Below are 15,567 nucleotides of genomic sequence, written 5' to 3' on the forward strand. Positions count from 1 at the left end.
GAGAGAATGGAGCAGGGAGAGAGGATCCCTGGGGTGATGTTCCGTGAATTCAGTTGTTTGTTGTGCCTGGCAGGCCGCAGGGCCTGGGAATTTCCACGATTTGTGCTCCCTGGTGTTCCTAATAAGCCCCAAACTGTGGTAATAATTTGAAGGATTACTGCTCGATAATGTGTTTGTGTCAGATCGGCCCTAGTCTCTAGGAATCTCCCATGGTTTGTGTCAACGGTTCAGTCTGCGGTATTTGTGAATTTTTTGTTATTCATTTATGCGATGTGGGCGTGGCTGTCTGGGCCAGCATTTATTGCCCATCCCTAATTGCATTGAGAAGGTGGATTGTGACGTCTCTGCCTTGTGAGTGTTTAATTGGACAAGGTGGAGAGAGTCCAGGCGAATGCTCTGGGCGCATGGGTTCAAATCCCAACATGGCAGCTGCTGGAATGTGAATTCAATTATTAAACCCTGGGATTGAAAACTAGCCTCAATAATGGTGACCATGACAACTATCACCGATTGTCGTAAAAATCCATCTGCTGCACTAATGTCCTTTAGTGAAGGGAATCTGCCATCTTTATCCAGCCTGGCCGACATGTGATTCCAGGTCCACAGCAATGTGACCTAACTGCCCTCTGAATTGGCCTCGGAAGCCGGGCTGTTCTGGGCGGCCTTGCCAGCGACACCCACATCTCATGAAAGGATAAAGAGAAAAAAAAATTTTACTCCCAATCTAACCCCTGCTACACAGACCCTGGGAGTGTTTAATGGGACAGTGTAAAGGAAACTTTAGTCCTCCATATGCTGTCCTGTGTGGGCATCTGATGAAGCAGACCCCTGCTGTTTACTATTACCTGACATGTGACTGTGACAGACCTGAGTATGAGTGAAATCACCGAGGCTCCCCTCGCTGTGCAATCATCCTGGCTTTGGGGTTTACTATAAAAAGGCAGAGGTAAAAGTGTATTAACACCGATGGGTCGCTGGATGGCGCAGTGACTCTTTCACTGAAGGACCTTGGGCTCTGAAGAAGAGTCATGAGGACTCGAAACGTTAACTCATTTTTTCTCCACAGATGCTGTTGGGCCTGCTGAGTTTTTCCAGCATTTTCTGTTTTTGATTCACATCCCAAACAGGAATGGTTAAAAAAAATCTGGGAAAGGGGAGGAAACAGTGTAATAGGGGAAATGGAGCGGTGTCAATGGGCCTTGGGGAAAGGAGTTCAGCAAAGTCAGTTCGTTTCACATTCATGATTTATTAACAATTTCGGAGAACATTTTACAGAAAAGTTTATTTTAAAGTCAACTGGACTGAATAAGATGACTGAGAGTCACACTGAGAACAGAACACATTCGCTCTGAGCTGCCAACTGTATGTACAGCTGTAACAGAGACCAGAAAGAGAAAACCGGAGCTCAACATAAAGGGAAGGGAATAATTGTGAATGAGGAAAGCTACTTATTTACACATGGAATTCAAACTACTGGGGAATTATAAGCTACAATTACAACACAGCCATAATTATCTCGCACATTTCAAACAGAGAAGCGGAAATACCGTCCATGACTGTCTTAGTTACAAATTCGGAAACATGAACTGAAGGTATTTCATTTTTAGATTCACCGAGAGGACATATTTTAAATTCGTAATACAGAGATCTCAATAAACGGCTGAGGAAAATCTACGGTGTCCAAAATTCAACAGGTCACTTGATCTGCAAAAGAGGATAAAATAATGAAGCAGATGTTTAGAATGTGGGACATTTATGTTAGTGTTTTAATCAATGAAACATTGAGAGATTTTTCAAACTGCTTCTGTCAGTTTGAAGTGTGAGTGGATTGAATCTTCTCACCTTCACCAGAGTGACGGCAGTGCTGTAGAAAATGCTCAGGAAGAACAGAATGATGAATGTGGAAGCGGTTGTCCAGATGTTGCCGTTATCATCCTCAGAGTCTTCAATCCAGGTGCTATCTGTGGAATCTGCGAGGATGTAACCGAGGAAATATAATTAGGTTATTTATTAATCTAGGATATCTTTTAAAAATATACTCTTTACTCTTTCCTAAGTTATTAATGCATTCTCTAATTTAATGTTCAATATATATCTACTGTTAAGCTCGTGAATTTCAGCAACCTATCTCTGTAACTATCTCCACAGCTGTTCTTCCTTTACAATCCTCGTATAGTCCGAGTCGGAAAATATAGAAAATTATCTCCAATATCATTTTATTTTCGAACAATTTCGTACGATCTATTATTGGAGAATATTATGATGGATATCAAGAGAGATTCACTGAGCAACTTATTTGGAAACTGTGAACGTTGCTTTTTTAAATCTCGGATGTGAGTTCCCATCTTGTTTGTCTATTTGTGATGGGAATGTTTGGTGCGTCATTAACTTAAATCAGATTCTCAGTAAGAACATTGTTTCAGTGTGCTTTTCGGATCATTATGTAATAGGGACAATTGCCGGAGGATACGTCGGTTAAAAAAGTGCATTTGAATTAAACCTTCTTCAATAGCCTGGCGTTTGTGTCATGCTTTAGCTTTTATGTATGTGTGCATGAGTATATCGTGCCTTGCATCACTCTTTGTTTCTGTGTCCATATGTGTGTAAGAGTATTGAGGTGTGTTCATTTGCCAATGAGTGCTGACTTGTGCATTTTTGTGTCTGCGTCTGCATGTATATTTTGTTTTTTTTGCCAATGTGTATGTATGAGTGTGTTATTGTGTGTGTTTATGTATTGATATCTATGTTTATTTATTACTATCTGTGTTAGTGTGTGTTTATGCGTTCTTGTCTGCTAATATGTGTTAATGTTTCTTTTTGTGTTCCACGTATGTGTCAGCATATTAATGTCTGTGTCACAGCGTGTGTGTGTGAGAGAGAGAGAGAGAGAGAGTTTTTAATGTGTGCATTTGTGTGTTGATGGATATTTAAAACTATGTATCAATGTGTGTTTATGTTTTCAAACGTACTAACGTGTGTTTTTTGTGTTCTCGTGTGTATAAGCGTGTTTCATGTTTGTGTCTACATGTGTGCCTGTGAATGTGTTAGTCTGTTCCTCTATGTTTTTGTCTGTCTGGGTGTCGTCTGCTCATGTGTGTGCATGTGTTCATGTGTATCCATGTACTTGTTTTAATGTGTATGATATTGTGTGTCTTTTTGTCTGTATTTCTGTCATTGTGAATGTGTGATAATGCATATTTGTGTCCTTGTATGAGTCTGCTTGTCTGATTTTATCTGTCTGTGTGTGTGAGATTGTGTATATGTGTGTGAGTGTGTGTGTATGTGTGTGTGCACGTGTGTATTTGTGTGTGTGTGTGTGATTGTGTATATGTGTGTTCCTGTGCCTGCATTTGTGTGTGTATTTGTGTTTATGTGTGATTGTGTGTGCGTGTGTGTCTGTCTGTGCCTGTGTTTGTGTGTGTGCAAATGTGTATTTGTCTATGTGTGTGTGTTTGTGTGTCTGCCCGTGTTTGTGTGTGTGTCTGTGCCTGTGTGTGTGTGTGTGCCTATGTATGTATGTGTGTGTCTGCCTGTACTGTGTGTGTTTGTGTCTGCGTGTCTGTGCCTATGTGTGTATGTATGTATGTTTGTGTGCGTCCATTTGTGTCCCTTGTGTGCAATTTTACTATTTTTCAGTGTTTCACCAGGTCCCAACGATCGAGTCTGACCCTGATAGTGAAAATTTTGGTGAATATTTTCAATGTTCTATATAAACGTGTTTTCTGTGAGGTGCAAGGTGATATCAGGTGAACGAATGCAAACAATCAACCATCTGCCTCATGAAATTCAGGGGCAGAACCGTGAACAACCCAGGGAGGATTTAATCATCAGTTTAGATTCGGATGATGGGAAATCAATCTTAGCATAAGATTAACAGGAACAAGAGTGTGGAAACTTCTTAAAATTATGTTACATAAATATATATTTTACAACATTTTAAGCATGATGGGACTTTAAAACCTGTGGCCAGTAAGCTAGAAGCCGACTTCTGCTGTTGGTAACTGGGTCCTTACAGCAGAGGCCCGTTCCCTTCCAGATTCTCTGCTCGGGGACTGAGAGTCCAGTGAGTTCATAGTTTTGCTCCGTCTGCTTGGCTAAGCTATTTCCCTTTCGGTTCTCTCTGCTGAGAAGGTGGAGACACACCGGGTTAACTAATGGCCTTCCTCGTCTTTCTGTTTAGCAAGTGGAGGTAAAATTGGCTAAAAATTTTCCTTTCAGTTTTCTCTGTTGGGGAAGCGGAGGTACAGGGGGTTAATAATTTCCCTTCCCCCTCTCTCTGTTGGGGAAGTGGAGGTATAGCGGGTTAACAATTTCCCTTCCCCCTCTCTCTGTTAGTGAAGTGGGGGTACAGTGGGTTAACAATTTCTCTTCCCCTTCTCTCTGTTAGTGAAGTGGGGGTATAGTGGGTTAACAATTTCCATTCCCCCTCTCTCTGTCGGGGAAATGGGGGTACAGTGGGTTAACAATTTCCCTTCCCCCTCTCTCTGTTGGAGAAGTGGGGGTACAGTGGGTTAATAATTTCTCCCCCCCCCCTCTCTCTGTTGGTGAAGTGAGGGGGTGCAGTGGGTTAACAATTTCCCTTCCCCCGCTCTCTGTTGGGGAAGTGGGGGTACAGTGGGTTAACAATTTCCCCTCCCCCTCTCTCTGTTGGGGAAGTGGGGGGTACAGTGGGTTAACAATTTTTCTTCCCCCTCTCTCTGATGGGGCATTGTTGGGACATGTTTCTGTGTGACCCTCACTTCAATTCCCAGTGGGTGCGATGCTGCAACTTAAAGCTGATATCCATTTTAAAGGATTGGACAATAAGAGAAGCAGCAACACTGAGATCTAAATGCGCTGAGTTTGTTTGCCGGAAATGGGAAATTGTCAGATTTCTCCTCAGTGGGAGGAGAGTTGGTGATGTTATTTTGCAGAATCCCGTTATGAATGAGCTTTACTCTGTCTCTAACCCAGGATGCATCTGAGCTGGGAGCACTGGGTGTACAAGACTTGGTTCTGAGCCCTGGAAATATCCGATTTTAACTAAACAGCTCTAACATTAGCAAAAGTGGAAAACAAAATTAATTAAGCGACTGTGCATTTAAATCACGATTGGAGAAAATGACTTTATTATTTTTTTTATTGAAGTTTGAAATGTAACCGAGAGATTCTCATTGACATGAATTAACGGTGTCCATCAGTGCAAGGGAAATATTCACAAAACTCGGTTTACCGCTGGATTTATCAACCGTTCTGTTGATGATCTTCAAGGGGATCGCTTCATGTCCCACCACACAGGAGTAAGAAGCGCCGCTGGCCCACTCCTCCGCTGCAATGGATAACAGGCTGTACATGAAGAAGGAGCTATTGCCGTTCTCCGCCACCACCCCGGTGTTCTTGTAGTTCCCGGGATTCACTGGCTTGTCATTGACGGTCCACTTGACGAAAATCTCTCGTGGGGAGAAACCTCTCACTAAGCAGCTGAGGGAGACGAATCTCTGAGCGGAGACATCTTCTGCCGAGGGCAGCAGGACAGACACGGACGGTTCTCGCAGAAAACCTGCATAAAAATTACAATAACTGTTAATAAACTGGACAATTTCAGAGCCAAAAAAAAAACGCTGCTTAGATGTGAGAGAAATGCGATTTGTATTGAATCTTAAAAGTTTCCATTTTCCATTTTGGGATCTATCTGGTTTTCCAGCTCGGAGCAGGGTTGGATGTCTAAGAAATTGAGGTCTTCAAAAGCTGCTATTTTCTGGATAATAATGAACCTTTAAAGAGTTGCTAAATAGTATGGATTCTCTCTGGAAACAGGATTTCTAAACACTTTGACCTCTTAACAGTCTCAGTTCAGGCTGCCATGTTGACACTCCTGAGTTGGGAGGCTGTAGTCTTGTGCACCCCCTCATCTATGCAAATGTTTAGAAAGGACCAGGATGTGAGCATCAGCATGATGTAAACTTAAAATCTGACCTCGAGCAGGGGGGCGAACAGGATGTTGGGGATGTGGTAGCCACCCTGGCAGTTTGGGTATATATCCTGTAACCTTTGGTGAGAAGAGTTTGCATTGGTAATTGACACTGGATAAGTTAATAGCCCCCAGAGAAAGGTTATATTAACAAGTGCTCAGGCAAAGGGCCTAGGTCCTGGTGGGGTCATATGCTGGTGAGGTGCCGTGGTGAGGCTGCAGTGCCCGGTGGCAGCTGCCTTCCTCAAAACGGCCAAGGAGGAGCAGGAAGGTGAGATCAATTCACTTTGTGCCAACCATTTGTCCGCCGCCTGGGACCAGTAAACTGCTGTCAGCTGTCACCCGTCGTATACTTTTCCGGTCCAATGAATTCCTGCATCGGCCTAAACTGTTGTTTCTTAATAAACTTTTAAAAAATCTTAAATTTCCTGATGACCAGCTGACTGTCCCTTTCGGGATTTTGGCCCCCGAATCCAACATCTTACAGATACAATCCTTTTATCTGAGAACTTAAGGAGTTGGATTGGAAAGCTGCTTAAAGTTTACAGCACAGAAACAGGTCATTCGGTCCACCTGGTCTGTGCTGGTGTTTAAGCTCCACACCAAGCTCCTCCCACCTGACTTCATCTAAATCCAATAGCACAGCCTTCAATTCATTGTTCCTACATTTACTTATCAATTTTCCCCTTAAAGTCTACAGGCCCAGAACGTTTAATTAGTGAAATTGCCAATCAGATGAGACCATTAATACACTGGATTCTAAATGTTGACCCTAGCACTTAGCCTGGAAATAGACACAATGGCTCACTTATTGCTTCAATCTCACCGCTCACCTTGTTCCTTGTGGATGGAACTTCTTAAAGGAGTCGGCAGATCCTGATGGCTCACCACGCAGTAGAACTCAGCCCCACTCAGCCAGGCTTGTGTCGAGATGTTTACGTTGCTGACCACGCTGTCATGATCCGCTCCCGGTTGGACGGCGATCTCTGATTTCAAAGGCTTCTTCTCTTGTGTCCAGGACACAAGGACTCCATAAGGAGCATTAGAAACGATGCAGGTTAATGTCACGGTCGCCTCCAGTAAGACCTGTTCTATTGGCGGTGGCAGTAGAGTAATTGTGGGATCATTGCGGCAGTCGTGATCACCTGTGAGACAGAAATGAAAATCAACCAAAGTTTCACATTCAGAATCAGGACAGCAGTATTCAGCCTTCACTCCCTGAAGGAGAATAAATCACCTTGCACATATCAACCTCTAAATATCGTCTTTAATTTTCTTTACACAAAGGAAAACCAGCTTGGTCTGTGTAAATTGTTCTCATAATTTAAGTCGTTCAGCCCCGGTAACATTCTCATGAATCTGCGTTGCCCCAGTCCCAATACAAATATACCATTCCTGGGCCCTGGAATGCAGTACTGAAAGCCGTTTTATAAATAGGGTGGATGCACTTTCCAACACTCTAACCCGAAGCTGTTACCAGTGAAGGGTTCCAGACACCTTCTGCCTCTCCAAATATGATCAGCTGACTCAGGGTAAAGCTAATGTCAAGTCCACCCCACTCACTCTGTGACGTCAATGTAGCGACGTGACGTGATAAAATCCTGAATGGTGAACAATCCGAATGCAGCCCTTACATCGGAATTAAACAATAACTACATGATAGTAAATTAGAAGTTGTTCCGTCTACTAACTCCAATAAATTCCTGATTTGATTAACATCGGAGAGCAGAATGATCTATTGCTTCCTCGGTTTGTATTTCTTACCCTCACACTTGGTGGCGTTTCGACTTTGGGTGACCCCTTGATGAGTGACCTGACAGGTATAGACCGCGTCGCTGAACCATTCCCCAGCGGAGACATTCAGCCGACTGGTCGCCGAGAAGGTCCCCTTCACTTCAAAGGCGGGAGAGGTGACAATTCCTGAATCCATGGGTTGTCCATTCTTCAGCCACTTCACGGTCATTGACTTTGGACGGAAATCGACGATTGAACAGACGGCGATGGCAAATTTGTTGGTTGTGATTTCTTCCCGGGAACTCACGGTGAGGAGAACAGTTGGAAGTAAGCCAGAAGGAGGGCCTTCAAAAAACACAGGTTAGCCATTTCTTGCAGAAGAAATTGATAACAGATACAATGAGTTCTTATATTTTAACAGGCTCTTTGCGGTCAATGGACACTAACCTGGAATTTCCAGGAATCAAAACTATGCAGAGCACTATAAATGTATTATAACCCTATAACCAAGGTCCTATACAGGTCAATTACAGCCTTTCTGTTTCTCACAGGTTCCCCAACACTTACATTGCATTCCAATGCTCTTGGTTGAGCCGCTGTATTGAACCTCACACTTGATATTACTGCAATCCCCCTCTGACTCGGTGATGATTATCTGGCTGCTCAGGGTGAAGGTTCCCTTCTGGTTTCTCACTGACGGGTAAGTCTTAAATCCAGTGGTGATCGGCTGCCCATCTTTCTTCCAGGTCAGGCTGGTGATTTCTGGGGAATAGTCCATCGCCAAACAGCCGTAGGTGATGGAGCCGTCGGGGTTGTGTTGCTGACAGGAGGAGACCAGGCTGTAGAGAGTGGGCGGAGACGGTGTCGCTGGGAAAGAATGGCCGATTGAAAAAGTTAGACTCTGTGATTTGTGATCATTAAGTAACCAAACAACTCAAAATTTGACTATAACTCTAAACATATCCTACTTATTCCAACTAAAACCCACATCCACATTTGATCATTTATTATTTCCATCGTTTGGTGATCCTCATCTGTCGGTTCCCTCTTTAGAAACCCACACCTCTTTTTCCGCCTCTATCCCATGACTAAAATAGAACATTTTGATGTCATCTGAATGACGTACCTTTAAGTGGATTAAAATGGAAGAGCAGAGGATTTCCCCCATTATTTCGCCACCATTTATTTCTCAATCAACAGCACTTGGTGATAGAGAAATTGTCTCGTCATTCATATCATTGAAGTTTGGAAATTGGCTCTGTTCAAATTGGCTGATGCCCCCTCCCCTCTCCACGTCCCCCCAAAACAGAGAATAGCAACGACCCTTCGAAAGTACCTTTGTAATGGTACCTATATAATGACCATAGAACTCTAAACTGAATACCAGTTACAGTAATTACGACATTTTCCAATCGTATGTACATGTGAACACGCGGATTAGTAGCGGGAGTAGGCCATTCTGCCTCTGGAGCCTCCTCCACCATTCACTCCGATCATAGCTGATTGATTGTGGCGTTAACTTCACATTCCCGCCTACTCTCTGCTAACCTTTGACTCCCTTGTCAATGAAGAATCTCTAACTCTGCCTTGAAATATTAATGACTCCTCCTCCATCGCGCTCTGGGGAAGAGAGTTCCAAAGTTTCACGACCCCTTGAGAGAAAAATAAAATCCCCCCATTTCCGTCTGAAATGGGAGACCTCTTATTTTTAAACCGTGTTCCCTATCGTTAGTCTCTCTCACAAGGGGAAACATCCTTTCAGCAACCACCCTGTCAATTTCCCTCAGGATCTTATACGTTTCAATAAAATCAGCTCTCATTCATCTAAACTCCAATGGATACAGGCCCAGCCAATCCAAATTCCCTCATAAGATAACAGACAACACCTCCCAGTATCATTTAAATGAACATTCTCCGAACAGCTTCTAATGCTTTTATATCCTTTCTGAAAAGAGACCAAATCTGGACACAGTAATTCAGACGAGGCCTCATCGACGCCCTGTTAAACTGTAGCAAAACATCTTTACTTTTATATTCTATTCCCTTGTAATAAATGACAACAATCCCTTTGCCTTCCTCATCACTTGCTGTTCCTGTATTGTATTTTTTTATGATTCATGCACCAAGGGATCCACATCCCTCTGTACCTCAGGGTTCAGCAATCTCTCCCCCTTTCAATAATATGCTGCTTTTCTATTCTTCCTGCCAAAGTGGACAGGTTTATATCTTCCACATTATACGGCATCTGTCATTTTTCTGCCTACTCACTTAACCTATCTATATCCCTTTGCTGGGCCTTAATCCCCTCTTCACCACTTACTTTCCTATCTATCTTTGTGTCATCAGCAAAGTTAGCAAATTCATTCAGTCCTTTCATTCAAGTCATTGATATAAATTGTAAATAGTTGAGGCCGCAGCATTGATCCCTGTGGCACTCCACTTGTCACATCTTGCCAACCTAAAATAACCAATTTATCCCGACTCTCTGTTTCCTGTTAGCTAACTAAACTTCCACCCATGCTGAAATGTTACTGCCGACACCATTATTTTGTGTAGTAACCTTTGATGTGCCACTTTGTCAAATGCCATCTAGAAGCCCAAATACAGCACTCCCACTGGTTCTCCTTTATTCATGTTCCTTGTTACTTCCTTGAAGGGCCTCAAATAGATCAGACAAACACGATTTCCCTTTCACAAAACCATGATGGATCTACATAATTGCATTTGAATTTTCTAAGTGACCCGTGAGAGGCTCCTTAATAATAGATTCCAGCATTTTCGCTCTGACAGATGTTAAGCTAAGTGGCCTATAGTCTCTTGCTTTCCCTTTCCCTCCTTTATTTAATATAAAAGCCTCATTCTCTATTTTCCAATCTGACGGGACTTTCCAGAATCTATGGAAGTTTGGAAAAGTAGAACAAATGCCTCTTCTATTTTAGTAACCACTTTGTTAAAGCCAAAATATTTGTCCAACTTCTCTGCCCATTTCCTTATTTTCCTTTATGACAGGTTTGTCCAATCCGTGTCCCGTGGCTGGATTGTGGACCCCGAAGCCCCTCTTTCTGGCCCCCGGAGCCGTTGTTCTAAATGCTGGTAAGGCGGGTAAGTGGAGTTGAAGATACCCGCAAGGAGCTGCTCCTCCAATCACGGGCGGGTCTTCTACCCCGTTAACTGCTGATAGGCTGACTAGTGGGCCTATCAGCAGTAAAAGTGGGAGACAAATAGATTGTGATTGGAGGGGCAGCGAACACTCGCTGGAGAAAGGCGCAGGGAGCCGTGGGGGAAGCGCACAGAGACATTGTCTCCCTTCTATCCCAGGCACTGAGTGCCTTTCCCCGGGAATGGAAAGGATTTCAGGAGGGGAGAGGCAATGAGGAAGAGAGAGAGAGATAGAGAAAGTGGGGCCCAGGGCGCCTGGGGCCTCGGCTCACAACTGCTTTAGCCCGGCCCTCCCCGCTATAGCCCGCCTCTCTGCCCTTCCCCCCGCCTGTCTGCTCTTTCCCCCTCCCGCCTCTCTGCCCTTTCCCCCTCCCGCCTCTCTGCCCTCCTGGCCCCCGCCTCTCTGCCCTTCCCCCCGCCTCTCTGCCCTTTCCCCCTCCCGCCTCTCTGCCCTTTACCCCTCCCGCCCCCCTGCCCTTTACCCCTCCCGCCCCCCCTGCCCTTTCCCTCTCCATCCTCTCTTCCCTTTTCCCTATCCCGCCTCTCTGCCCTCTCCCCCCCCACGCCTCTCTGCCCTTTCCCCCTCCCGCCTCTCTGCCCTTTACCCCTCCCGCCTCTCTGCCCTTTACCCCTCCCGCCCCCCTGCCCTTTCCCTCTCCACCCTCTCTGCCCTCTCCCCCCCCACGCCTCTCTGCCCTTTCCCCCTCCCGCCTCTCTGCCCTTTCCCCCTCCCGCCTCACTGCCCTTTCTACCCCAGCTCTCTGCACTTACTCCATGGCTCTCTGACCTATTGCAATGGCTCTCTGACTTTTACATCGGCTCGCTAAACTTTCCCCCAGCTCTCTGCCCTTCCCCCCCACGCCTCTCTACCCGTCCCATACTCCGCTTCTCTGCTCTGTACCCCCCGCCTCTCTGCCCTTCCCCCCCGCTTCTGAGCCCTTCCCCCACCCCGTCTTGCTGCCTTTTTCCCTCTCCCGCCTCTCTGCCCTTTCCCCCTCCCGCCTCTCTGCCCTTTCCCCCTCCCGCCTCTCTGCCCTTTCCCCCTCCCGCCTCTCTGCCCTTTCCCCCTCCCGCCTCTCTGCCCTTTCCCCCTCCCGCCTCTCTGCCCTTTCCCCCTCCCGCCTCTCTGCCCTTTCCCCCTCCCGCCTCTCTGCCCTTTCCCCCCTCCCGCCTCTCTGCCCTTTCCCCCCTCCCGCCTCTCTGCCCTTTCCCCCCTCCCGCCTCTCTGCCCTTTCCCCCCTCCCTCCTCTCTGCCCTTTCCCCCCTCCCTCCTCTCTGCCCTTTCCCCCCTCCCGCCTCTCTGCCCTTTCCCCCTCCCGCCTCTCTGCCCTTTCCCCCTCCCGCCTCTCTGCCCTTTCCCCCTCCCGCCTCTCTGCCCTTTCTCCCTCCCGCCTCTCTGCCCTTTCCCCCTCCCGCCTCTCTGCCCTTTCCCCCTCCCGCCTCTCTGCCCTTTCTCCCCCAGCTCTCTGTTCTTACTCCACGGGTGGCTGCGCTTTCGCCCGGCCCTCTGATCTTTTCCCCTGGCTCTCTGCCCGTTCCCCAGCTCGCTGACCTTTCCCACTGCTCGCTGACCTTTGTCCCATTTCTATGCCCTTCCCCCCCAAACCCCAGGCTCCCTGACCTTTCCCCCGCCTCCTTGCCCTTTCCCCCAGACTCTCTCCGCTTCCACCGACGCTCATCACTCCATTCGGCCTTGCTCCACTTTCCGGCACTGCTAGGCCTCAGGCATCGCTTCCAGGTCTCTCTTCCCCGCAACTGCCGCCCTCCCACACACCGATTTAGGAAAAGTGATCGAGTGAGTGAGCGTGTGCATGATTGACAAAGTGAGGGTGGCTGAGTGACAGAGTGAGGGTGGGTGGCTGAGTGAATGAGGGTGTGTGGGTGAGTGAAGTAGTGAATGAGGGTGGGTGGTGAGTGAGCGTGGGCGGGTGTCTGAATGTGGGTGAGTGAGGATGGATGAGTGAGTGAGGGTGGGTGATTGAATGAGGGTAGATGAGAGTGTGAGTGAGGGTTGGTGGGTATGTGAGGGTGGGTATGTGAGTGACGGTGAGTGGATGTGTGAGGGTGGGTGGATGAGTTATTTAGTGTGAGTGAAGGTAGATGAGTGAGGATGGGTGGGTGAGTGAGTTTGAGGATCAGTGAGGGTGGATGAGTAAGGATGTGCGAGTGAGGGGGTGAGTGAGTGAGGGTGAGTGAGTGAGGGTGAGTGAGTGAGGGTGAGTGAGTAAGTGTGTAATTGGTGGTGAGTAAATGAGGGTGACTGAGTACCCCCGAGTGAGGGTGAGTGAGGGTGGGTGAGTGAGGGTCAGTGAGTGTGGGTGGGTGAGTGAGTTTGAATGAGGCTGGGTGGGTAAGGGTGAGTGAGAGCGAGTGAGTGAGTGAGAGTGAGCGAGTGAGGGTGAGTGAGTGAGGGTGAGTGAGTAATTGAGGGTGAGTGAGTGGGGGTGTGAGTGAGGGTGAGTGAGCGAGGGTGAGTGAGGGAAGGTGAGGGTGAGTGAGTGAAGGTGAGTGAGTGAGGGTGAGTGAGCGAGGGTGGGTGAGCGAGGGTGGGTGAGCGAGGGTGGGTGAGCGAGGGTGGGTGAGCGAGGGTGGGTGAGCGAGGGTGGGTGAGCAAGGAGTGAGGGTGAGTGAGTGAGGATGAGTGAGTGAGGGTGAGAGAGTGAGGACGAGTGAGTGAGGTTGGGTGAGCGAGGGTGGGTGAGTGAGGGCGGGTGAGGGTGGGTGGGTGAGGGCGGGCAGGTGAGGGAGGGTGGGTGAGGGAGGGAGTGAGATTGAGTGAGGGCGAGTGAGTGAGTGAGTGAGGGTGAGTGAGTGAGTGAGGGTGAGTGATTGTGGGTAGTGAGGGTTCCCAGGTGTTGCAGGCTCATCAAGGCGATGTTTCTCTGGATGATTTTCCACTCCGGCTCAGCTTTCCATTGCCTGTTGTCCACAGCCGAGCTGGGGGCTCCTCCATTCGGCTCCACCACCTCCACCTCCTCCTCTTCCTCTCCATCGATCCTGTCCTGATTCTCCATATTGATCAGGCTGCGTAAAGTCAGGCAGCAGTGTAGATCGCTGGCCAGCTGCTTTAATGCCGATGCCTTTCTTTAAGAAACCCGTGTCAGTGCGCGAATAGGCAGACTGAGGGGGCTGGAGGGGACGGTTACAGCAAAACCAGGATGGGCCGTGCAGGCATCTTGCACCAAGTGTGCACCAGTATTGGGGATCCAGGCGGCCGTGGTCTCCGCCACATCCCTCCCCTTTCCTTGTTTCTTTGTGTTTGGTTCATCACTTGGAAATTCTCCACATATATAGTGATGTCACCCGTGTAATTTCATTTTACACAAAAAGACATCAGAAATAGAATGATGAACATGCATGCAGCTTCACGGATTTTCATTCTACAGTTAGTATTTTCAGCCCACTTCTGTGTGTGAGAATGTGTGTGTGTGCGTGAGAAAGAGAGAGAGAGTGCAAGTGTATGTGTTTTTGAGAGAGAGAGAGAAAGAGACAGACAGTGTGTGTGTGTGTGTGTGTGTGTGTGAGTGAGATAGGGTGTATATGTGTGAGAGTATGTGAGATAGAGAATGTGTGTGTGGGAGAGAAAGAGTGTGTGTGTGTGAGAGAGAGAGAATGAGAGAGAGAGTGTGTGTGAGAGAGGGAGAGTGTGTTTTTATGTGTGTGTCATAGGGAGTATAAGTGTGAGAGTGTCTGACAGAGAAATGTGTGTGAGAGAGAGCTACTGTGTTTGTGAGAGGGAGAGAGCAACCGTGTCTGTGAGAGAGAGAGAGTGTAGGGGTGTGAATGATATGTAGAAAAGTGTGAGAGAGTGTGTGAGAGAGAGCCAGTGTGTGTGTCAGAGAGAGAGTGTGTGTGTGTGAGAGAGTGCGGTGTGTGTGTGAGAGAGAGAGAGTGAGAGAGAGTGCATGTGTGAGAAATACAGTGTGTGTGAGAGAGAGAGAATGTGTTTCTGTTTCTGTGTGTGCGTGAGAGAGAATGAAAGTGTTTGTCAGAGAGTATTATGTGTCTGTGTGAGTGAGAGAGAGAGAATGGAGAGTGTGTGCATGTGTGAGAGTGTGAATGTGTGTGGGAGAGAGGGTGCATGTATTCGAGAGAAAGAGTGGGTGTACGTAAAAGAGAGGGATTGTGCTTGTGCGTGTGTGTGAGAGAGAGAATGAGTGTGTGAGAGTGCATGTGTGAGAAAGAGTGCATGTGTATGTGAGAGATAGTGTGCACGTGTGTGAGTGTGTGTGCAGTTGAGAGAGTGTATGTGTCTGAGAGAATGTGAGTATCTGTGTGAGATTGTGTGTGAAAGAGTGAGGCAATGTGTGAGAGGCAGGGTGTGTGCGTGTTAAAGAGAGTTTGTGTGTGAGAGGGAGAATGTGAGAGAGAGAAAGAGAGAGTGTGTGCGTGTGTCTGTGTGTGTGTGACAGAGAGAGTTTGTGTCTATCAGAGAGAGTGCGTGTTAGTGAGTGTGTGCAGGTGTGTGAGAAACAGCCTGCATGACAGAGAGAGTGAGCGAGTGATGGTGTGTGGTAAAGAGACTGAGTGAGTCGAGGTAGATCAGTCATGATCTTACTGAATGGAGGGCAGGATCGAAGGGCCAAATGTCCTCTCATGCTTTCATTTCTGTCATTCATTCCTCCCCTTACAGGCCGCAATCCAATGACTCAGTTTTTGATGGCGGCTCCTTTGCCCCAAATCCCCCGCGACTGGTTGTTTGGAGCGGGAGCCTGGTCATTGTC

The 15,567-nt window shown here is 47.3% G+C and overlaps 1 gene segment (V, D, J or C); it reads right to left on the reverse strand.

Moving 5' to 3' along the window:
• Window positions 1-1,228: 1,228 nt before the first annotated feature.
• On the reverse strand, window positions 1,229-13,857 carry LOC144675913 (Ig heavy chain C region, membrane-bound form-like). The segment is given in 7 exon segments: window positions 1,229-1,704; window positions 1,843-1,970; window positions 5,213-5,539; window positions 6,784-7,095; window positions 7,715-8,029; window positions 8,252-8,551; window positions 13,707-13,857. Coding segments are annotated over 7 exon segments (1,542 nt in total).
• Between the last annotated feature and the right edge of the window lie 1,710 nt (window positions 13,858-15,567).

This window comes from Cetorhinus maximus, unplaced genomic scaffold (assembly GCF_964194155.1).
Source record: "Cetorhinus maximus unplaced genomic scaffold, sCetMax3.hap1.1 HAP1_SCAFFOLD_1222, whole genome shotgun sequence".
Lineage (NCBI taxonomy): Eukaryota > Metazoa > Chordata > Chondrichthyes > Lamniformes > Cetorhinidae > Cetorhinus > Cetorhinus maximus.